This window comes from Heptranchias perlo, chromosome 4, assembly GCF_035084215.1.
Source record: "Heptranchias perlo isolate sHepPer1 chromosome 4, sHepPer1.hap1, whole genome shotgun sequence".
Lineage (NCBI taxonomy): Eukaryota > Metazoa > Chordata > Chondrichthyes > Hexanchiformes > Hexanchidae > Heptranchias > Heptranchias perlo.
This window is the reverse complement of record NC_090328.1, coordinates 56,384,122-56,408,704: the sequence shown is the minus strand read 5'-3', so window position 1 is coordinate 56,408,704 and position 24,583 is coordinate 56,384,122. Positions and strand designations below refer to the sequence as shown.

The following is a 24,583-nucleotide window of genomic DNA, read 5'->3' as shown; positions in this document are numbered from 1 at the left end:
AGTAGCAATCAGGAATCCCGGTAATGTTTGATGCTTACATTACTTTATAATTAATCTTGGAAAGTTTTATTATTTTACAGGGTTACGAACAGAAACAAATCCAACTTCACCACCTTCTTCAACTTACACATTCTATAGAACTCCACTATCAGCCACCAACAGTTACAAATCATGAGGTACAGATCAAAGCACCTGGACCACATGTCTGGCTGCCATTCCTCTCTTCCTTCCTCCCCCTGTCTGGCTACCATTCCTCTCATCCTCTCTCTCCTGCCCACCTTAGCAATTATTGCTTCTCATCCCAGCCTTCACCTACTGTAGTTCCTATGCCTGCAGTTGCTGTTGCTGACCAGTCTACACAACTGTGTTCTCACCATTCACTACTGACTCCCAACTTCTGTTACATCACTAGTTACGCATCAAGTTGCAGCAACTTCAAATCCACCTGCCTGCATTCATCGCATTCCTGCCTGGTTAAAATTTCCCCAAATTTCACATTTCAATAAATACCATCTTCCCAGTATCTTTCTCTCCCATTCAATGTCAATGTCTCCAAGCCCCTCCTACTGTGCCTGTTCTCTCGTCATTCTTCCAGGTAGCACCAGTAAGTTTCATTTTTTCCCCCTTCTCGCTGTGTTCCAGAGACCATACAACCACACCGCTAGCCTTCTTTACAACTTTAGCTTTTCGTCATTTTAATTTATTTCTTTCCAGCTTGCTCTCCATTTATTTATTCCCATACAGTCCCATTCGTCAGCATTGTTTTTTTGCTAGCCAGGGTACATTCTTCCTCATTTATTTGTTTCAAACCAAAACCCTTCATTTATTTTCTCTTCCCCTACCTCAGTTCTTCCTATTTGTTTTTTCTTAAATCTTCTTCCTCCTACAGTCCTTCTTAGTTACTTTTTTTTAAACATTCTACCTACACCACCATCCATGAGCAAAATACAAATCAGACCCAATCGATTCAATTCCATCAGCAATATCATAAACCTACAATATATTAAGAGTCTTGCATAACTACTTGGACGCTGAATGGCAGAACAGGAATTTGGAGTTGATGGGAGAGTAAGGCTCAGGCACTTTGAATAAAAAGAAAAGGTTAAGTCAAGCAGAGCGTGAACTTGGCAGAGCAACGTCATCTTTTCTCTAAGAGAGTTAGAATGAGGCAGTTACAGCACTTTCCCTGTTAATCATTCTTGGGACCTTATTTTTATGTTCTTTCCACCACCACCGCCACCCCCCCCCCCCACCCCATCTTTGTTCTATCCTGAGCAGGATGACAAGGTAACAGATATGCCCAAACTGAAAAAAAGTTTTTTTTAAGAAGTCTGTTACAACAATAGTAGTAGTCAGCGAAAAGGTGAAAACCCTAAAAGATGCAAACTTGAAACTGAGGATGAACACAAAATATAAAATATTCCGAATGATTATTTCCTCCAAGTATTCACAAGGGAAGACATAAGCAATATGCCCTCCTAATCGAGAGATAACCTAAGCAAAATAAATGTCTTTTGATATGAATGAAATAAAAGTCAGGCAAACAGGGATAAGTGCTATTTATTCCAGAAAGCAAAGAGAAACTAGGGAGGAAATTTGAGAGATACTGACAACCATTATGTGGTCGTCATTGGACACTGGGAGATGCCAGTAGATTATAAACAGTGTAACATGGTACCCATATTCAAAAAGGGGGACAAAACAGACACAGCCAATTACAGAATGATTTAACTTACTTCATTCCATGTAAAATAGTGTAATTGCTTATCAGGAATACAATTGATTATCTACAAAATAATAACCTAGTAAACAGCAGTTGACATCGATTCAGGTGGGGAAATTCCTGCCTGACCAATCTCCTTGACATCTTTGAGGAAGTGACAGCCTGTTCAAAACTCCACATGTGCTGTACCTCAACTTCCAAAAGGCATTCCACACGAAAGGCTATTAGCTAGACTCAATGATGTAGGGATTCATGATAAACCCCGGGAATGGATAAGAAACTAGGTGAAGGGTAGAACACGAGTACTTTTTAGTGAAGTTATATCAAGTCTGGGGGGCGGGGAAGAGGGAAGTACTTAGTGGAATGCTCCAGGGCTCGGTTGAAGTATTAAAGTTTCTAATTTGCATAAATTACTTGGGCCCCGATATTAACAGAGGGTGAGGGGGTGGGGGAAGCGTGGTAGTATGGGGAAGACCTGGCAAGGTTGGGGATGTGGAGCTCCACCGACCTTGGCAGCAGGACCTCATTTAAATAATCTGCTGCATACTCACGCCCGACAACCAGTCAAATTGACAGCCTGGCTGACGGGCAGGACCACAAGCAAGCGGCAGGAGGCCGCAGACGGGGACCTATGAGGACAGTCTCCGGCAGTCAGGAGGTACCAGCAGCTCCAGGCTGCGACTGGGAGGGGAGGGATGGAGCTGTGATCAGAGCCAGGGTGGAGAGCAGAAGGTTCCAGGCGGCCATCAAGAGGGATGGGGGGAGGTTGTGATCAGGGCCATTAAGGGAGCGGAATGCTCCGGGCCATGATTTGGGGGGGGTAGAAGACTGCGGGCTGTGATCAGGGCTGATGGTTAGCACTCACCGTATCCAGTTGGTGTCTCCCGCCTCGGATCTACTGCCCAGAATCCCATAGCGCCTCCGCGTCACTCGCTGTTATATTTAAGTCAGGGCACTGCTGTCATCAGGCCGTGACTTTGGTATATAAGTTAGTTAAGGGAATCCAAAAGATGAATCCAGAATATTACTTTAAGTTACATAATGAGGGTAGGACATAGAAACATAGTTTCAAGTTAAGTCTTAAACTTACATGATATTATGTCAGGAAATGCTTCTTTACACAATGTGATTAAAGTATGGAATAGACTGGAGATGAAAACCTTGGAATGTTTTTTTAAAAAATAGAATGTTGAAATGGATTGGGGGGGGGGGGGGGCGCAGGTTTAGGATCTTTCTGGATAGATAAGGAAACCTTGTATGTTTCTCGGTTAAGGAGGAGGGTGCATGATGAACAGATCTTAAATATCTAAATAGGGAGGTTCATGGGAAAGTAGGAATATAGGAACAGGAATAGGCCATTCAGCCCTTCGAGCCTGTTCCACCATTCACTCAACCATGGCTGATCTGTATCTCAACTCCATTCATCCACCTTTGATCCAGATCTCATTACGCCCTTACCTAACAAAAATCTATCAACCTCAGTCAAAAATTTCAATTGACCCAGCATCCTCAGCCTTTTGAGGCAAGTTCCAGATTTCCACTATCCCCTTTGTGAGAAAGTGCTTCCTGATTTCACTCCTAAATGGCCTAGCTCTAATTTTAAGATTGTGCCCCTTGTTCTGGATTCCTCCATCCGAAAAAAAGACGTTTCTCTGTATCTACCCTATCAAACCCTTCTATCAATTAAATCACCCCTCAACCTTCTAAACCCAAGGAAATATAAGCCAAGTTCACGCAACCTGTACTCATAATTTAACCCTTTAAGCCCCAATATCATTCTGATGAATCTGTGTTATATAACCTTCTTAAGGTGGCCAAAACTGAACTTAGTTCTCCAAATGGGGTCTAAACAAGGCTCTGTACAACTGAAGCATCACTTCCTCCCCTTTGTATTCCAGCTCCCTGAAGATAAAAGACTAACATTTCACTGGCCTTTTATTACTTTTTGTACTTGTCCACTAGCTTCTAGTGATCTGTGTAAACAGACACCCAAATCACTTTCCTCCTCCACAGTTCCCAGTCTCTCACCATTAAGAAACTATTCCAATTTGTCCTTCTTGGATCCAAATTGGATGACCTCACACTTTCCCACATTGAACTCCATCTGCCACTGTTTGGCCAACTCACTTAATCTGTTATATGTCCCTTTGTAACTTCCTGCTTCAATCTACACAATTTATTGTGCCTCTTAACTTGTTTCATCTGCAAACGTGGATACACAATTCTCTATTCCTTCTTCCAAGTCATTGATATATATGGCGAAAAGCTGAGCATCCAGTACAGATCACGAGGAAACATCACTAATCACATCCTGCCAATCAGAAGGCATTCTTTTTATCCCTACTCTCCATCTCTACCTCCCAACCAAATACCAACCACTCACGTACTTCAGTGTCAAGGCCCAGCTGAGGACCAGAGATTAACACTGCAGTATGCCTATGGTTTGGATTTGATGGTCTAAAATTCAGGTTCTTCTACCCTGCGTGTAAATGCAAATTGTAATATCAACTTTCCTTAAAGTACATGCAACTATTCCTCAAGGGTACAAAGGCCATAAATCACCTCTCTACTAGACTACCAGATATAATAAACATAATTTAATAGGACAAAGTCAGCATGGCTTTACGAAGGGGAAGTCACGTCTGACAAATTTGCTTGAGTTCTTTGAGGACATAACGTACAGGGTGGATAAAGGGGAACCAGTGGACGTAGTGTATTTAGACTTCCAGAAGGCATTCGACAAGGTGCCACATAAAAGATTATTGCTCAAGATAAAGAATCACTGGATTGGGGGTAATATTCCGGCATGGGTGGAGGATTGGTTATCTAACAGGAAGCAGAGAGTTGGGATAAATGGTACATTCTCGGACTGGCAACCAGTAGCCAGTGGTGTTGCGCAGGGGTCGGTGCTGGGTCCCCAACTCTTCACAATCTATATTAACGATTTGGAGGAGGGGATCGAGTGTAACATATCAAAGTTTGCAGATGATACAAAGATGGGAGGGAAAGTAGAGAATGAGGAGGACATAAAAAACCTACAAGGGGATATAGACAGGCTGGGTGAGTGGGCGGAGATTTGGCAGATGCAATACAATATTGGAAAATGTGAGGTTATGCACTTTGGCAGGAAAAATTGGAGAGCAAGTTATTATCTTAATGGCGAGAAACTGGAAAGTAATGCAGTACAATGGGGTCTGGGGGTCCTAGTGCAAGAAAATCAAAAAGTTAGTATGCAGGTGCAGCAGGTGATCAAGAAGGCCAACGGAATGTTGGCTTTTATTGCTAGGGGGATAGAATATAAAAACAGGGAGGTATTGCTGCAGTTATATAAGGCATTGGTGAGACCGCACCTGGAGTACTGCATACAGTTTTAGTCTCCATACTTAAGAAAAGACATACTTGCTCTCGAGGCAGTACAAAGAAGGTTCACTCGGTTAATCCCGGGGATGAGGGGGCGGACGTATGAGGAGAGGTTGAGTAGATTGGGATTCATTGGAGTTCAGAAGAATGAGAGGCGATCTTATTGAAACATAAAAGATTGTGAAGGGGCTTGATCGGGTGGATGCGGTAAGGATGTTCCCAAGGATGGGTGAAACTAGAACTAGGGGGCATAATCTTAGAATAAGGGGCTGCTCTTTCAAAACTGAGATGAGGAGAAACTTCTTCACTCAGAGGGTAGTACGTCTGTGGAATTTGCTGCCCCAGGAAGCTATGGAAGCTACATCATTAAATAAATTTAAAACAGAAATAGACAGTTTCCGAGAAGTAAAGGGAATTAGGGGTTACGGGGAGCGGGCAGGAAATTGGACATGAATTTAGATTTGAGGTTAGGATCAGATCAGCCATGATCTTATTGAATGGCGGAGCAAGCTCGAGGGGCCGATTGGCCTACTCCTGCTCCTATTTCTTATGTTCTTATATTGTTAGCAAATGCACCACAGAGGATTCCTTTCCTCCTCTCATGACTACTCTCAGCATCCAACCTCCCAAAAAGCAAGCAGTGGGCAATAAATGCCGGCCTCGCCAGCGACGCCCACATCCCATGAACGAATAAAAAAAGAAAAAATAATTGCAAATGTTTTTTCAAAATAAAAAAATAGAATATATAAAGGAATTGGCATATAGTTCACTGGTACTACTAGGAAATCAAGAGATATGGGGAAAAAAGCAGAAACAGGGTACTGAGTTAGATGATCAGCCACGATCATTTTGAATGGCGGAGCAGGCCCGAAGGGCCGAATGGCCTACTCTTGCTCCTATTTTCCCTCTTCTCTTCCCCAAAAATGCAAGCAGCTTAAAGTACTATGTATTGTTCAGCTCATGGCAATACTCTTGCCTGAATCAGACAGTTGTGGGTTCAAACCCCAGCGCATAATTTAAGCTTCAAAGCAGCTCTTAGGGAATGCTGCATTGTCAAAAGTGCTATCTTTCAAATGAGAAGTTAAACCACAGCACCTATCTACTTGTTCACATAAATGTAAAACATCCCACCACATTATTGGAAGAGCATGGTGTTTTATTGATATCCAAGCCAACATTATTCCCATAACCAACACCACCAAAACAGATAAGTTGGTCATTCATCTCAGGCGCAATTTGTGGGTCCGTGCTGTGCACAAATTGGCTGCCACATTTGCCTACATAACGGTGACCTGCTTCAAAAAAGTAATTCACTGGCTGTGCGCTTTAGAACACCCCACTGTAGACATGATAGGCAATATAAAAATGTGTTATTTCCTTCTTCCTTAAAAAAAATGAACCTTATTTTCATCATCACTGTGGCATCAGTCAGATTTCATAATTGATGCAGCAATGGGGAAACTTGTGGTGGTATAAATAAATTGGTATGGCTTATGTACTGAGGACATAACAGTATTTTGTCCCTCCCTACCTTTTAAATCAATAGTTTTTATTTGAATGCTAGTATGTACACAAGAAACACAGAGTCAGCGTATAATTTCCTCTAAGGTCACAATGTAAACAAGACAGGGAATATAAATATGAGCTCCCCATCATTAGATTTATGGAGTTGTTAGTAATTATGAAACTCTTAATTTGAGAGTAATGAGAGTTTTTCCTTTGGATGGTGCAGTTTTGATGTTATAATATTCAATGCTGCAAAGGAAATGGCAGAGTGGGCAGGAGATGACCCAAGTACCTTCACGTAGAACAGGAACAAAAGGAAATTAAAGGGGAAATCACTCGAGTCTCCCAGTGAACACCCCCAAGGACAGCAATAACTATGGCCCAGGAGCAGGTCACTCAGTTAGATAATAAATAGGGCTGGGAAGACTTAAGCCAAAAATGTTGACTTAGAGCATTACAGGCAATGCATACCTTATGCAAGGCTTCTAATAATATACTAACAGATCTCCTGTGACATTGCTCATAGCGAGCCAGAAGTTTTATAAGAACGGAGGTGTTATGCCAAGTAGTGTTATCAGGGACAATGACCTATTAGCACTGGGAATGGCCTTGGCATCTGGCAGTACAGGGAAGTGGGCTCAGAAACTTGCAGTATGGGGATAGGGTCTTACCCTGCTTGACCTGAATACTGCACAAAAGTCTTCATTCCCCATGTGCAATGCCATGCAAGATTGTGCCGCGAAGAGCCATCACACATGCGGGTATAGCACCAAGGAGACACATGGCAGTGAAGCCAGTGATGTTAAGCCTCCATTCAAGGCAACAGAACTATCAGCCAGTCAGGATCCCCTTCCTGTATGTCTGCACAGGAAAACAAACTTCATAAACACCACTGCACAGTCCCAGAGGGAAGGGCTGGCTAACAAGATAGATTGAGAAAATGGGATATTAACATCTCACATTTCAGGGATCAGAAGACCAGTAATCCAACCCAACACCAACTCCAAACAAACCATCGTAGCCCTTCAATCATGACAAGGACTGCAATAATCCAAGGCGGCAACCCACCAACACCTTCTCAGCGCAACTAAGGATGGGCAATAAATGCAGCCTTGCCAGTATCACCCATATTTTGAGTGCAAATTAAAAACACTCCTGTATTTTTATATGCTATTCAAACTCAGCTCACCTTATTGTTGTTCCCTGCAGCCTGTCGACCTTCTTATTTAGCTCTGCAATTATACTGTGAAGTTCAGTGATACGTTCTTCATAGCGTAGAGTTGCCCTTTCCTGAATCTCTTCATGTTCCCTCAATAGATGAGATTGTTCACACTGAAAAGGACAATTACCATAATGGGAAAAAAAATGAATTAAGGTTGTCTTTTTCTCACATACTGATTCACCTTTATGAATAATTTTCTGATTGACTAAGCTTGTCTTTTACAGTACAGCTGATATTTCAACCTGAAATCAAAATGCAACATGATCAAGAACTTTTTTTTTTGAACGAGAAATTCTGTAGCAACTACATATAAAGTTTAAAAGGGTTATTGTTTTGCAATTAATGTTATTATAGAATAGAAAATAGAACATCTTACATCAATGCTGATATTTACAGTAATGTGGGCACTGTCCAAATCTAAATCACCTCATAATTAACAATTTTAATACTAAATACAGTGTTGGTATGGTTTCAGATACAATAAATAAGGTACTTTTGGTAAAGTCTTCACATTCTTTGAATTTAGTATATCCTTTATTTAGCTCAGTATACGGTATGGTAGCATAGTGGTTATATTACTGGACTGGTAATCCAGAGGCCTGGAGTTCAAATCCTGCCACAACAGCTGGGGAATTTAAATTCAATTAATTAAATAAAATCTGGAATTTAAAAAAATAGTATCAGTAATGGTGGCCATGAAACTACTGGATTGTCGTAAAAATCCATCTGGTTCACGAATGCCCTTTAGAGAAGGAAACCTGCCATCCTTTCCCCGTCTGGCCTATGTGTGACTCCAGGCCCACAGCAATGTGGTTCATTCTTAATTGCCCTCTGAAATGGCCTAGCAAGCCACTCAGTTGCAAAATCTCGCTAAAAAAAGTCATAAGAATAAAACCGGATGGACCACTAGGCACCGAACACAACAATGGCAACCAAGCCCAGTCGACCCTGCAAAGTCCTCCTCACGAACATCTGGGGACTTGTGCCAATATTGGGAGAGCTGTCCCACAGACTAGTCAAGCAACAGCCTGACATAGCCATACTCACAGAATCATACCTTTCAGCCAACGTCCCAGACTCTTCCATCACCATCCCTGGGTATATCCTGTACCAACGGCAGGACAGACCCACCAGAGGCAGCGGTACAGTGGTATACAGTCAGGAGGGAGTGGCCCTGGGAGTCCTCAACATTGATTCCGGACCCGATGAAATCTCATGGCATCAGGTCAAACATGGGCAAGGAAACCTCCTGCTGATTACCACCTACCGTCCTCCCTCAGCTGATGAATCAGTCCTCCTCCATGTTGAGCACCATTGGAGGAAGCACTGAGGGTAGCAAGGGCACAGAATGTACTCTGGGTGGGGGACTTCAATGTCCATCACCAAGAGTGGCTCGGTAGCACCACGACTGACCAAGCTGGCCGAGTCCTGAAGGACATAACTGCCAGACTGGGCCTGCAGCAGGTAGTGAGCGAACCAACACAAGGGAAAAACCCACTTGGCCTCGTCCTCACCAATCTACCTCTCGCAGATGCATCTGTCCATGACAGTATTGGTAGGAGTGACCACCGCACAGTCCTCGTGGAGACGAAGTCCCATCTTCGCACTGAGGACACCATCCAACGTGTTGTTGGCACTATCACCGTGCTAAATGGGATAGATTCAGAACAGATCTAGCAGCTCAAAACTGGGCATCCATGAGGCGCTGTGGGCCATCAGCAGCAGCAGAATTGTATTCCAGCACAGTCTGTAACCTCATGGCCCAGCATATTCCTCACTCTACCATTATCAACAAGCCAGGGGATCAACCTTGGTTCAATGAGGAGTGTAGAAGAGCATGCCAGGAGCAGCACCAGGTGTACCTAAAAATGAGGTGCCAATCTGGTGAAGCCACAACTCAGGGCGACATGCATGCTAAACAGCAGAAGCAACATGCTGTAGACAGAGCCAAGCGATTCCACAACCCACGGATCAGATCAAAGCTCTGCAGTCCTGCCACATCCAGTCGTAAATGGTGGTGGACAATTGAACAACTAACAGGAAGAGGAGGCTCTGTAAACATCCCCATCCTCAATGATGGCAGAGTCCAGTACGTGAGTGCAAAAGACAAGGCTGAAGCGTTTGCAACCATCTTCAACCAGAAGTGCCAAGTGGATGATCCATCCCGGCCTCCTCCCGATATACCAATCATCAGCCACGTGATATCAAGAAACGGCTGAGTGCAATGGATACAGCAACGGCTATGGGCCCCAACAACATCCCAGCTGTAGTGCTGAAGACTTGTGCTCCAGAACTAGCCGCGCCTCTAGCCAAACTGTTCCAGTACAGCTATAACACTAGCATCTACCCGACAACGTGGAAAATTGTCCAGATATGTCCTGTCCACAAAAAGTAGGACAAATCCAATCCGGCCAATTACCACCCCATCAGCCTACTCTCAATCATCAGCAAAGTGATGGAAGGTGTCGTCGAGAGTTTTATCAAGCGGCACTTTTTTTTTTATTCCTTCATGGGATGTGGGCGTCGCTGGCGAGGCCGGCATTTATCGCCAATCCCTAATTGCCCTTGAGAAGGTGGTGGTGAGCCGCCTTCTTGAATCGCTGCAGTCCGTGTGGTGAAGGTTCTCCCACAGTGCTGTTAGGAAGGGAGCTCCAGGATTTTGACCCAGCGACAATGAAGGAACGGCGATATATTTCTAAGTCAGGATGGTGTGTGACTTGGAGGGGAACGTGCAGGTGGTGTTGTTCCCATGTGCCTGCTGCCCTTGTCCTTCTAGGTGCTAGAGGTCGCGGGTTTCGGAGGTGCTGTCGAAGAAGCCTTGGCGAGTTGCTGCAGTGCATCCTGTGGATGGTACACACTGCAGCCACAGTGCGCCGGTGGTGAAGGGAGTGAATGTTTAGGGTGGTGGATGGGGTGCCAATCAAGTGGGCTGCTTTGTCCTGGATGGTGTCGAGCTTCTTGAGTGTTGTTGGAGCTGCACTCATCCAAGCAAGTGGAAAGTATTCCATCACACTCCTGACTTGTGCCTTGTAGATGGTGGAAAGGCTTTGGGGAGTCAGGAGGTGAGTCACTCGCCACAGAATACCCAGCCTCTGACCTGCTCTCGTAGCCACAGTATTTATATGGCTGGTCCAGTTAAGTTTCTGGTCAATGGTGACCCCCAGGATGTTGATGGTGGGGGATTCGGTGATGGTAATGCCGTTGAATGTCAAGGGGAGGTGGTCAGACTCTCTCTTGTTGGAGATGGTCATTGCCTAGCACTTGTCTGGCACAAATGTTACTTGCCACTTATCAGCCGAAGCCTGGATGTTGTCCAGGTCTTGCTGCATGCGGGCACGGACTGCTTCGTTATTCTTGTTTCATCAATGTCCTTCCCTCCATCATAAGGTCAGAAATGGGGATGTTCGCTGATGATTGCACAGTGTTCAGTTCCATTCGCAACCCCTCAGATAATGAAGCAGTCCGTGCCCGCATGCAGCAAGACCTGGACAACGTCCAGGCTTGGGCTGATAAGTGGCAGGTAACATTCGCGCCAGACAAGTGCTAGGCAATGACCATCTCCAACAAGAGAGAGAGTCGAACCACCTCCCCTTGACTTTCAACGGCATTACCATTGCCGAATCCCCCACCATCAACATCCTGGAGGTCACCATTGACCAGAAATTTAACTGGACCAGCCACATAAGTAATGTGGCTACAAGAACATGTCAGAGGCTGGGTATTCTGCAGCAAGTGACTCACCTCCTGACTTCCCAAAGCCTTTCCACCATCTACAAGGCACAAGTCAGGAGTGTGATGGAATACTCTCCATTTGCCTGGACGCATGCAACTCCAACAACACTCAAGAAGCTCGACACCATCCAGGATAAAGCAGCCCGCTTGATTGGCACCCCATCCCCCACCCTAAACATTCACTCCCTTCACCACCGGTGCACTGTGGCTGCAATACCATCCACAGGATGCACTGCAGCAACTCACCAAGGCTTCTTTGATAGCACCTCCCAAACCCGCGACCTCTACCAACTCGAAGGACAAGGGCAGTAGGCACATGGGAACAACACCACCTGCACGCTCCCCTCCAAGTCACACACCATCCTGACTTGGAAATATATCGCCGTTCCTTCATCGTCACTGGGTCAAAATCCTGGAACTCCCTTCCTAACAGCACTGTGGGAGAACCTTCACCACATGGACTGCAGCAGTTCAAGGCGGCGGCTCACCACCACCTTCTCAAGGTCAATTAGGGATGGGCAATAAATGCTGGCCTCGCCAGCGCGCCCACATTCCATGAACGAATGAAAAAAAAGCTCAGTATCGGCCCATAATCCAACCGAAGGAAATCACTGGGACAGTGCTCAGGAAAGCATTATGCTGCCTTAAATCATGTGAAAGTCAAGAAATATTTCATTTGCATAAAAGCTCTTCTGACTAACCAGTGTTCAATTATTTTTCTTTGAGTCAGCCTACAATATAGTAAACAATTTGTCAAAATGAAATCCCCACCCCCCCCTTTCTCACTTTTTGTATCACTGTTTGATTTTGTTATTTTCACCTTCTTCTAAATGCCACGCTATCTTTTATTTAAAAGATTTGGAAAATTTATACGGTCAACCTTAAATCAACCTACTAGATGGCTTGGTTTAAGTTGTTCAAGTTCACTCTTCAAATACTTTATCCTCAAACTTTGGCCTGGTCTGTGCTCATCTCTACCATTAATAAAAATCAGAAGTCGTTCTTAGTGGAATTTGAAACAAAGTTGGCTTAGTAGAGCAGAGACATACATTAGTCGCTAAGGTACTATGACACGTAGCAAGATGCAGGTTTGTACCCATAAATCCTCGACATGAGGAAGGTCGAGGAGAGAGGGAAGAGATGGAAGTAAGGTGGAGGGAGATGGGGACGGAGATTTTGACTGTGCAAGAGGAGTGGGGGTTAGGTGGTGAGTGGGAGCAAGAGGGGTGAGGGATGTTGGAAGCTGGAAGGCAGGAAGGGGAAGGGAGATAGGGGATGGGGAAAGTCCAAAAATCTATACCAATGTATATCAAGAAAATATTGATTTAAATAAAATCAGTTACCTTTTTTAAAAAAATTCAAACCGACTGCAAACAGTTGTCAAGTTTTTTTTCGAAACACACATAAAACAGAGGCCTAGACAAACAGTGCCGGTAGATATAGGAAGGGAGCTGCGCACTGTGGGCCAGGCCAGGATGCAGTGAGCAGTGGATGGTTGCAGATATCAGCTGGAATGACCTCAGCAAGACAACACCCACACGTGTCGGCAGAGAGCAGACCCACTGTGGGTCTGGGCTTAGTTGGCGTGGGAAGGTTTTGCAAGGTATCAGCCCAAGAGAAGGTGGTTAAATTTGAAAACTGAAATAATGTTAAATGCAAAAAGCACTCTCTCTGACCCCAGTCTGTCTCTCTGAGCTTCTTATACTTTCTGAAGTTAAAAGAACACAAAAGCTACAAGTGAGTTACCAAAACACTATCTCTCTGTCACATGCATGCGTGAACACAAATACACACACACACAGGGCCTCTTTCTTTGTTAAAATACCATTAATAGAAATTTTACCTCAGTAAAGCTTTTGAAATTTATCATCGTTTTTGAAATAAAACTATTGGCCAGAAAGTGCAGTCTACAGCTGACTCAAGAATACCAATACATCTTGGGAAATTAGGCACACTGCAAGAACCAAATTTAGGTCAGTCAAAATTCTGGACAAAAATATTACATCCAAGCTGATGCTTTGAGAGTTTGAGGCCTCAAGTAAAAGCTGTAATGAAGGTGTTAAAAGACACAAGACAATTCAATGGATAAATGTAATCAGGTTATTGTGAGCGAGCCTTCTGAATTTTTTTTAAAATATTTTTTGATTGAATTTTTTGAGGAGGTAACAAGGAGGGTCTATGAGGGTAGAGCGTTTGATGCAGTATACATGGATCTTAGCAAGGCTTTTGACAAGGTCCCATTTGACAGACTGGTCAGAAAAAGTAAAAACCCATGGGATCCAAGGGAAAGTGGCAATTTGGATCCAAAACTGGCTCAGCGGCAGGAAGCAAAGAGTAATGGTCGACGGGTGTTTTTGTGACTCGAAGCTGTTTCCAGTGGGGTTCCGCAGGGCTCAATACTAGGTCACTTGCTTTTGTGGTATATATTAATGATTTAGACTTAAATGTAGGGGGCATGATTAAGAAGTCGGCAGATGATACAAAACGATACCTTGTGGTTGACAGTGAGGAGGAAAGCTGTAGACTGCCATCAGATATCAATGGGCTGGTCAGATGGGCAGAAAAGTGGCAAATGGAATTCAATCAAGAGAAGTGTGAGGTAATGGATTTGGGGACGGCAAACAAAGCAAGGGAATAGACAATAAATAGGAGGATACTGAGAGGTGCAGAGAAACAGAGGGACCTTGGAATGCATGTCCACAGATGGCTGAAGAAAGCAGGACAGGTAGATAAGGTGTTTACGGGATACTTTCTTTTATTAGCCAAGGCGTAGAATATAAGAGCAGGGAGGTTATGCTAGAACTGTATAAAACACCAGTTAGGTCACAGCTTGAGTACTGCATACAGTTCTGGTGACATTACAGCAAAGATGTGATTGCACTAGAGAAGGTACAGAGGAGATTTACGAGGATGTTACGAGGACTGGAGAATTTTAGCTATGAGGAAAGATTGGACAAGCTGGGGTTGTTTTCTTTGGAACAAAGGAAGATGAGGCAAGATTTAATTGAGGCATATAAAATTATGAGGGGCCTAGATAGAGTGGATAGGAGGGACCTATTTCCCTTTGCAGAGAGGTCAATAACCAGGGGGCATAGATTTAAGGTAATTGGTAGAAGGATCAGAGGGGAACTAAGGAGAATTTTTTTCACCCAGAGGGTGGTAGAGGCAGAAACCGTCATCACATTTAAAAAGTACTTGGATATGCACTTGAATTGCCATGACCTTGAAGGCTACGGACCAAGTGCTGGAAAGTGGGATTTGGTATGATTGCTATTTTTCGGCCGGCACAGACACAATGGGCCAAATGTCCTCCTGTGCCATAAATTTCCATGATTCTATGGTAAAGCCTTATTTTGAACATTAGAAATTTCGGTTAAAGGGAAAAAAAAAGGATGAAAATATTTTCATAATGCATTTTGAGTGATTTGTGGGAAACTGGTGGCTAGATTACGCAATCACAGGGTGATATACATTCACTATAAAATGCTCTCACTTTCTCAAATATAAAATGTTCATCCTTATGTTTGTCCCTCCATGGCCTTGACTCTGCCTATCTCTGTAATCTCCTCCAGCCCGACACCCCTCCCTTCTACACTTTCCATTCCTTGGACTCTGCAATCATGCACCCCCGCCTTGTCTTTGCCCCACCATCGGCAGCCATGATTGCAGCCACCTAGGCCCCAGGCTATAGAATTCTCTCCCTAAAACCCTCCACCTCTCTCCTCCTTTAAGACCCTCCTCAAAAAAAAACTACCTCGTTGACCAAGTTTGTAGTCCTCAGTCCAATCTTTCCTTTTTTTTTGACTTGGCATCAATTTATGCCTCTGTAAAATGTCTTGGGGATTTTTCCAGTATTAAAAGGTGCAATATAATTGCAAGCTGTTCTTTATTTTTAGTTATTACCTGCTTGTAAGTTCCTTTAGTCTCTGTTGCACATCTCTTTATCAATGAGCATAAGGACATAAGAAATAGGAGCAGGAGTTGGCCAATCGGCCCCTCGAGCCTGCTCCACCATTCAATAAGATCATGGCTGATCTGATCCTAACCTCAAATCTAAATTCATGTCCAATTTCCTGCCCGCTCCCCATAACACCTAATTCCCTTTACTTCTAGGAAACTGTCTATTTCTGTTTTAAATTTATTTAATGATGTAGCTTCCACAGCTTCCTGGGGCAGCAAATTCCACAGACCTACTACCCTCTGAGTGAAGAAGTTTCACCTCATCTCAGTTTTGAAAGAGCAGCCCCTTATTCTAAGATTATGCCCCCTCGTTCTAGTTTCACCCATCCTTGGGAACGTCCTCACCGCATCCACCCGATCAAGCCCCTTCACAATCTTATATGTTTCAATAAGATCACCTCTCATTCTTCTGAACTCCAATGAGTAGAGTCCCAATCTACTCAACCTCTCCTCATATGTCCGCCCCCTCATCCCCGGGATTAACCGAGTGAACCTTCTTTGTACTGCCTCGAGAGCAAGTATGTCTTTTCTTAAGTATGGAGACCAAAACTGGATGCAGTATTCCAGGTGCGGTCTCACCAATACCTTATATAACTGCAGCAATACCTCCCTGTTTTTATATTCTATCCCCCTAGCAATAAAAGCCAACATTCCGTTGGCCGCCTTGAGCACCTGCTGCACCTGCATACTAACTTTTTGATTTTCTTGCACTGGGACCCCCAGATCCCTTTGTACTGCAGTATTGTCCAGTTTCTCGCCATTAAGATAATAACTTGCTCTCTGATTTTTCCTGCCAAAGTGCATAACCTCACATTTTCCAATATTGTATTGCATCTGCCAAATCTCCGCCCACTCACCCAGCCTGTCTCTTTCCCCTTGTAGGTTTTTTATGTCCTCCTCACTCTCTACTTTCCCTCCCATCTTTGTATCATCTGCAAACTTTGATATGTTACACTCGGTCCCCTCCTCCAAATCGTTAATATAGATTGTAAAGAGTTGGGGACCCAGCACCGACCCCTGCGCAACACCACTGGCTACTGGTTGCCAGTCCGAGAACGAACCATTTATCCCAACTCTCTGCTTCCTGTTAGATAACCAATCCTCCACCCATGCCAGAATATTACCCCCAATCCAGTGATTCTTTATCTTGAGCAATAATCTTTTATGTGGCACCTTGTCGAATGCCTTCTGGAAGTCTAAATACACTACATCCACTGGTTCCCCTTTATCCACTCTGTACGTTATATCCTCAAAGAACTCAAGCAAATTTGTCAAACATGACTTCCCCTTCATAAGTGCATGCTGACTTTGTCCTGTTAAATTATATTTATCCAAATGTTCCGCTACTGTCTCCTTAATAATAGACTCCAAAATTTTACCCACCACAGATGTTAGGCTAACTGGTCTATAATTTCCAGCCTTCTGCCTAGTACCCTTTTTAAATAAGGGTGTTACATTAGCAGTTTTCCAATCTGCCGAGACCTTTGCCAAGTCCAGAGAATTTTGGAAAATTACCACCAAAGCATCCACAATCCCTACTGCCACTTCCCTCAAGACCCGAGGATGTAAGCCATCAGGTCCAGGGGATTTATCCGCCTTGAGTCCCATTAATTTACTGAGTACCAATTCCTTAGTGATTTTAATCGTATTTCGCTCCTCCCCCCCTCGAGCCCCCTGTTTGTCCAGTGTTGGGATATTCTTAGTGACCTCTACCGTAAAGACTGAAACAAAATATTTGTTCAGCATTTTTGCCATCTCCATGTTTCCCACCATTAATTTCCCGGTCTCATCCTCCAAGGGACCTACGTTTGCCTTAGCCACCCTTTCTCTTTTTATATAACTGTAGAAACTCTTGCTATCTGTTTTTATATTTTTTGCTAATTTATTTTCATAATCTATCTTCCCTTTCTTAATCAATCCTTTAGTTACTTTTTGCTGTCTTTTGAAGACTTCCCAATCTTCTATCCTCCCACTAAGTTTGGCTACCTTATATGTCCTTGTTTTTAGTCGGATACTGTCCTTAATTTCTTTACTTAGCCACGGATGGCTGTCATTTCTTTTACACCCTTTTTTCCTCAGTGGAATATATTTTTTTTGAAAGTTGTAGAATAACTCCGGAAATGAACACCACTGCTCATGTACCGTCTTACCCTTTAATCTATTTTCCCAGTCCACTTTAATCAATTCCGCTCTCATACCATCATAGTCTCCTTTATTCAAGCTCAGTCCGCTTGTTTGAGAACCAACCTTCTCACCCTCTAATTGGATATAGAATGTAACCATGTTATGGTCACTCATTCCAAGGGGATCCTTAACTAGGACATTATTAATTAATCCTGGCTCATTGCACAGGACCAGGTCCAAGGTTGCTTGCCCCCTTGCAGGATCAGTCACATACTGCTCAAGAAATCCATCCCTAATACACTCACTAAACTCTTCCTCAAGGCTGCCCTGCCCAATTTGATTAGTCCAGTTAATATGATAGTTAAAATCCCCTATAATTATAGCTGTTCCCCTATTACATGCCCCGACTATTTCCTGATTAATACTTCTTCCAGCAGAGTTGCAACTACGCCCACTAGTGTTTTTTTCCCCTTATTATTCCTTATCTCTACCCAAACTGTTTCATTGTCCTGATCCTTTGTCCCAATATCATTTCTCTGTATTACAGTGATTCCTTCCTTTATTAACATAGCCACTCCACCTCCCCTTCCGTCCTGCCTGTCCTTCCTGATTGTTAAATACCCTGGCATATTTAATTCCCAGTCGTTGTCACCCTGCAGCCGTGTTTCTTTAATGGCCACAAGATCATACCCATATGTCGTTATTTGTGCCGTTAACTCGTCCATTTAGTTACGAATGCTACGTGCATTCAGATAAAGAACTTTCAAATATGTTTTGTGACACTTCGTTCCTGCTTTTTCCTTTTTTAAACTTTACCTTTTACTCCATACCTTCTGTCCCTTCCTGACACGCTTTCCTGTCTCCCTGCTCAGGTTCCCAACCCCCTGCCACAGCTTTGATGCTGGGTTAATCGCCTTACGCCTTCTAGTTTTTATTTTATCTGTCGTGCCTGAAGTACACTTTCTTCCTGCTGCTCCACGCTTTTCCCTTTCACTTGTTCTTGAACAACTGTTTGTACTATTTGTATTGTGGATTTCCCCTGGGTCTTCCCCGCTCTTGCTATCAACTTTATTCCCTTTTGACTCCCCGCTCAGGTTCCCATCCCCCTGCCACTCTAGTTTAAACCTTCCCCAACAGCACTAGCAAACACCCCCGCGAGGACATTGGTCCCGGTCCTGCTCGGGTGTAACCTGTCACGCTTGTACAGGTCCCACCTTCCCCAGAACCGGTCCCAATGTCCCAGGAATCTAAATCCCTCTCTCCTACACCATCCCTGCAGCCACGCATTCATCCTGTCTATTCTCCTGTTCCTATACTCACTAGCACGTGGCACTGGTAGTAATCCTGAGATCACTACCTTTGAAGTCCTGCTTTTTAATTTATCTCCTAACTCCTTAAATTTACCTTGCAGGACCTCATCCCTTTTTTTTTAAACCTATGTTGTTGGTACCGATATGGACCACGACTACTGGCTGTTTACCCTCCCCCTCCCCCTCCAGAATGCCCTGCAGCCGCTCCGTGACATCCTTGACCCTAGCACCAGGGAGGCAACATACCATCCTGGAGTCACGTTTGCGGCCGCAAAAATGCCTATCTGTTCCCCTTACAATTGAATCCCCTATCACTATAGCCCTGCCACTCTTCTTCCTCCCCTCCTGTGCAGCAGAGCCACTCGTGGTGCCCCGAACCTGGCTCTTGCTGCTTTCCCATAATAGGCCATCTCCCCCAACAGTATCTAAAGCAGAATATCTGTTTGAGAGGGAGATGGCCCCAGGGGACTCCTGCTCTACCTGCCTAGTTCTTTTACTCTGCCTGACGGTCACCCATTTCCTTTCCACCTGCGTAATCTTTACCTGCGGTGTGACCACCTCACTGAACGTGCTATCCACGATAGTCTCAGCATCGCGGATGCTCCACAGTGAATCCACCCGCAGCTCCAGCTCCGAAAGACGGTTAGCCAGTAGCTGCAGCTGGACACACTTCCTGCACACATGGTCGCCAGGGACACTGATAGTGTCCATGACTTCCCACATAGTGCAGGAGGAGCATATCACGGGTGCGAGCTGTGCTGCCATGACTTGCCTTAGACTCTCAGACTCTCCTCCCACTCTAGGTCTCTCCTTTTATACTGTGCTCACTTCTTGGACTCTCCTGCCTCACCTGTGACATCTCACAGTAGTTGTCTCTTGTTGCAGGTCTGCTGCTGCCTTTATTTCCCAATCTCAGGTCCACTGCCGCTCTGGGGAAAAAGTTAGGAAAAGCAAGGCAAAGCAGCACCTCCTTCCCCCACTTCACTGAACTCCCACACGTACCAAACTCTCAGTTCACACTGTGTTGTCCGCACACTGTGCTGTCGCACTGACAGGCCCCTGTATTTCTTCAGTTTGTGACTCAGATGAGTCAGGCCTGCCCCACCTTCAGGTACCAGTTTAATCTAGCTAACCAATTAACTTACTACAGCAGCGCTCTCTGCTGAAGCCTGACAGAAATTTAAAAATTTAAACTTTAAAATTGAACTGAAACAGTTGATAGCAATTGAACTTAAACAGTTGAAAGCAACATGCACTAGATTTTAAGGAGATTAACCCTTAAACTCCCACACTTACCAAACTCTCAGTTCACACTATGTTATCCGCACACCGAGGCCTTTCAGTAGATGTAAAAAAAATCCCATGGCACTATTCAACAAAAAAGTAGAGAATTTCTCCAGTGTCCCAGCCCATATTCATCCTTCAACCACCACCAGGACAGATTAACTGGTCATTATCTCATTTGCTGCTTGTGGGACCTTGCTGCTGGGTTTGTCTATCTAACAACTGTGACTACACTTCAAAAATAATTCATTAGCTGTGAAGTGCTTCAGGACATCATGAGGATGTAAAAGGCATTTTAGAAATGCAATTTTTTCTTTCTTTCTACTTGCTTTAAAGCAGCTATCTCAGCAAAGATGCCATATGGATACAAGACATTTCCTCACAAGAATGGAGAAAAAAACCCACTAACTTGTATTTATATAATGCCTTTAACATCGATGGTGAGGGGGAAAATGGTAAAGGTAAATCAAGACAAAGTATCATTGCGAATGTTAGGAGAGGTGGTTGAAAAGATGGACTTTGAGCAAGTATTTTTTTTGAACAGTTAGAGAGAAAAGTGGAGATAGCGAATTTCAGAGAGGTGGCTGAGACGGTTTAAGAAAACTGAAGAGCATGCGAGCTCAGGTCCCTCTGCATATTTTCTCATCATTGGGAAAAACCTGCCTAACTCTCTGATTGGTGACAACAGGCTGGAAGCAACTAAAAATAAATAATATCCATTCTGCAAAGACCATCTTCAACAGAACTTCTTTGTAAATAAGCTAAGTTTATAAATCTTACTATGAATATGTACACATCTGGTTATGTCCAAAAAAACTGTATACAAAAAGTAATTTAGTGAGATGCCATTTAAACAGCCTTCATTCTATAGAAAAAATTTCTGAAATTAAAAGTGGCTACAGGTCATTTCATTAAAAAGGTAATATACACTCTCCACAGAAATTTTGTAATCTACCACCTTTGCTTACAAAAGCCATTTCTTCAATCAAATTTCTCATTAGTCATTTCAGCAACACTTGAATATCATCACATTTTATGCATGGTTGGCCCTATAATCAGTTTTAGCAAGCTCCAGGTGTCCTGAATAATAACTAGCAATGTCACAGCATATAACCCATAATTCTGTCCTTTGCTTACCTCAGATTTTGCCAACTTCTTTTCTAACAAGTCCCTCTCCCGTTCTGTATGTTGGAGTCTTTTATTGAGATCCACTATGTCTGTTTTTAGTGATGCCAGGGCTGCTAAGTGGAGCTGGTGAAGGAAAACAAAACAGAATTACTCAAGAACGTGATTAAAAAAACACATAAATCTGCTCATTCTCCAAAGTGGCTTTTATTGTCCAGGGTCTGTAAATTAGGAACAGCTGTTCATTGGCACCTAGACTGTTCAACTACACATCTTTCACTGAAATGCCCATATAGTGCTTGAAACATTGGTTTAACAAATTACATTCTTCATTTATTAACATTTTTTTGGCTGCAAGGAGGCAAGTATTTGGCCTTAGACCCAGACAGCGACAGTGGTTGACCATTACTATTGCTGAACATCTGATTAGCAACGGTACTGAATATTTTATATAATGGTAGTTCTCGTCTGGAACACCTCAAAAATTTTAATCAGTTAAAATTAGATCAAAACTAAAACATGAAAAATTTTGTTTCACGTTACAGCACAAAACTAACTGTACAAAATATGTATTTTCCAAATAATTTACAAAGATAAAAGGTCACACTTGTAGCATTTGATCACTTGAAAGTCACTCACAGGTCTTATTTATATTTAAAATCCCAATGGAAGAATGGGCAGAATTTTGAACTGGACAGGTTCCACCTGATGATCTTTTACCAACTGAACTACATCATTCCTGGAGATTTTTTTGGTCACTGAGAACATAAGTTAAACATTACAAGCAGCTCCGGAAACAAATGTTCCACAGCATTTGATCATCTCTTTCTATAGAAGACCTTTTAACTATTAATTCTATTCCTAACCTTATATTGACGCAGCTTTTTTAAAATTGACTTAATCAACACAGATTTGACTACTATTGTGGTATATTATACTCATGCTCTATAGTTCTATGTTCACCATCCAATGGCTTGCTTGGTTGTTATATTTGTTCTCAGGATGTGGGTTATGCTGGCAAAGCCACATTTATTGCCCACTCCTAGTTGCCCTGAGAAGTTGGTGGTGGATATTCCCCTTGAACTGCTGCAGGCCTTGTGCTGATAGTGTGCCCGTAATTGTGTCAAGTAGGGAGTTCCAGGATTTTGACACAACAAAGTTGAAAGAATGGCAATATACATCCAAGTCAGAACAGTGAGTGACTTGGAGGTGATGATATTCCCATGATCCTGCTGCTCTTGCCAGTCTTGATGGTAGAGGTTACCTGGCTGGGAGGTGCGGTCAAAGTAAGTTTAGCAAGTTTTTGCAGTGCATCCTAGATAGTTCATACCACAGCCACAGTGCGCCAGTGGAGGTCCTAAAAGTATTAACGAAATCATAACCTATTTCTTTACTCATCTCATTGAGAACTTAGGTGTACCTTTACCTGAGCCAGGTGCCCTATAGACACTTAGCTCCCTTTATAAGGGTCATCAGTAATTTTATTTCCGAAGGAAAAATGTCACTTTAGGCAGTATGGTTCATTTTAAGAGTGCTATAATCACTCCACATTCTCCAATATGTATTTAACACAGTTGTATCTGCATACTGTTGGTGAATTAAAAATGCTAACTTAACCAAGTATTATATAGAGATAATGTTAACTTTAGTCTGCCATTTTCCAATATTTTATATCCCATATGCAAACAATCTCATAACTTATAATCCATTTAAGTTTTATTTTTACCAATATACTTTTTTTTAAAAAAATGATAGAATTCATGATTTAAAATTAGTGTTCAAACATTAGTGATACATTATAATTGATCATGAAGCAATGCAATTGAAGCTTTCTTACCCTGTTGCATGGTCCAGTATATTTAACAAAATCTATTAGCATCACATTATATAAATCCATTATTCTGAATTTGTAAGACATAATAAATTACTTCTAAAACACTCGTTTCCATAAAACACACTCAAGCATTTTCTTACCAGACATTAAATTAATTAGCCTACAAAATTCCCAGTTCACATTTTACTTGTGTTTTTTGGGGATAATATATGCTATCCTCCAGAATAAAGTTTACTATTGCAATACTTCATGGGAAAAACTTGGTTTCAAGTGATGCAATCCAAGGCAATTAGACACAAATATTAGTGAATGCAAAACACAAAATAATATAGTATCAACAGAAAAGGTTCCACAAACTGCAAAGCTGAACACAGAAGAGTGAATAGGCACAATACTGCAAGCTTTTAATCTACATACCAGTAAACGTCCTTTGGTGTTGCCTATAGTACTTGAAGAGCTTGTTGGGCATTTAGAAAAAGAGAGAACAGGGGTTAAAGAGTGGGCTGGGACTTAAAAAGAGAGGCACAATTAGGGTTAAACAGTAGGCAGGAATTAAAAAGTGAGTTACAATGATGCATAAAAAGATCAGGATAGGAATCATACAAAAATAAAAGACCAGGAGGGCAATTTAAAAAGATTGGGTTGGGAATTAAAAAGGAGGAAGAGGCATAAATGGATGTTAAAGAGCAGGTGAGGAATTTTAAAAAACAAAGAGCCAGAATGGGGGCTTAAAAAATATTAGATGAGAAAGAGGCACAACAGAGGGTGCAAAAAGAGGAGAAAATTTTTTTAAAAGGAGTTAGGGGCATGAGTGCACCGCCTAAGAGAGTTACATAATGTGATGCTAATAAATTGGGAGGGATGAAAAACAGATCCAGAGCCCCCGATGCAAGATGCATCAAAAAATATTCGAGAAGGCCAGAAAATTTGATAGATGGCATTGGAAGCAATTTTACAGCAGTGACTAGAAACGTGCAAGCATGGGGTTGGAATGAATCTTGGAATGCAGCCGGCATAACTCAAGGGTGATGATACAACCGGGTGGGGCCAAAGTAAAGTCACAGTTTGAGAAAAAAAATTAGAAAAATTTTTTTTTTTAAATTCCCAATAAAAAAAAACTGCAGAAATGGTTCTCTGAATTGGGAACTTACTAGAAGCTGAAACTGGAGATTGAGAGGTGTGCTGGGTAAAAGGTAAGATTCTGGAAGATGGTCAAAAATGCTGCTACAATACCACCTACCAGATGGAGGCATGATTCATGAAAGCGCATTACTGACATTGGGAATTCCCATTGTAAACGTCAGTAGTGAAATGTTGACCTGAAATATTGACATAAAATCATTTCTCAAAAATCAGTACAACAGCACCTTACGTTCTTTGGGCGGGAAGCACGCACATGAACC

At 42.9% G+C, this 24,583-nt stretch overlaps 1 protein-coding gene across 3 annotated transcripts in view; it reads right to left on the bottom strand.

Annotated features, from left to right (window-relative positions):
* mcc (MCC regulator of WNT signaling pathway) overlaps positions 1-24,583 on the bottom strand; it is a 257,268-nt gene that overhangs the window by 123,496 nt on the left and 109,189 nt on the right. For all 3 annotated transcript variants that reach the window (XM_067982962.1, XM_067982963.1, XM_067982964.1), the window contains 2 exons: positions 21,359-21,472; positions 7,779-7,921 (listed from right to left, as the gene is read on the bottom strand). In XM_067982962.1, coding sequence (XP_067839063.1) covers positions 7,779-7,921; positions 21,359-21,472 — 257 coding nt within the window. The remainder of the gene's footprint in view (positions 1-7,778; positions 7,922-21,358; positions 21,473-24,583) is intronic.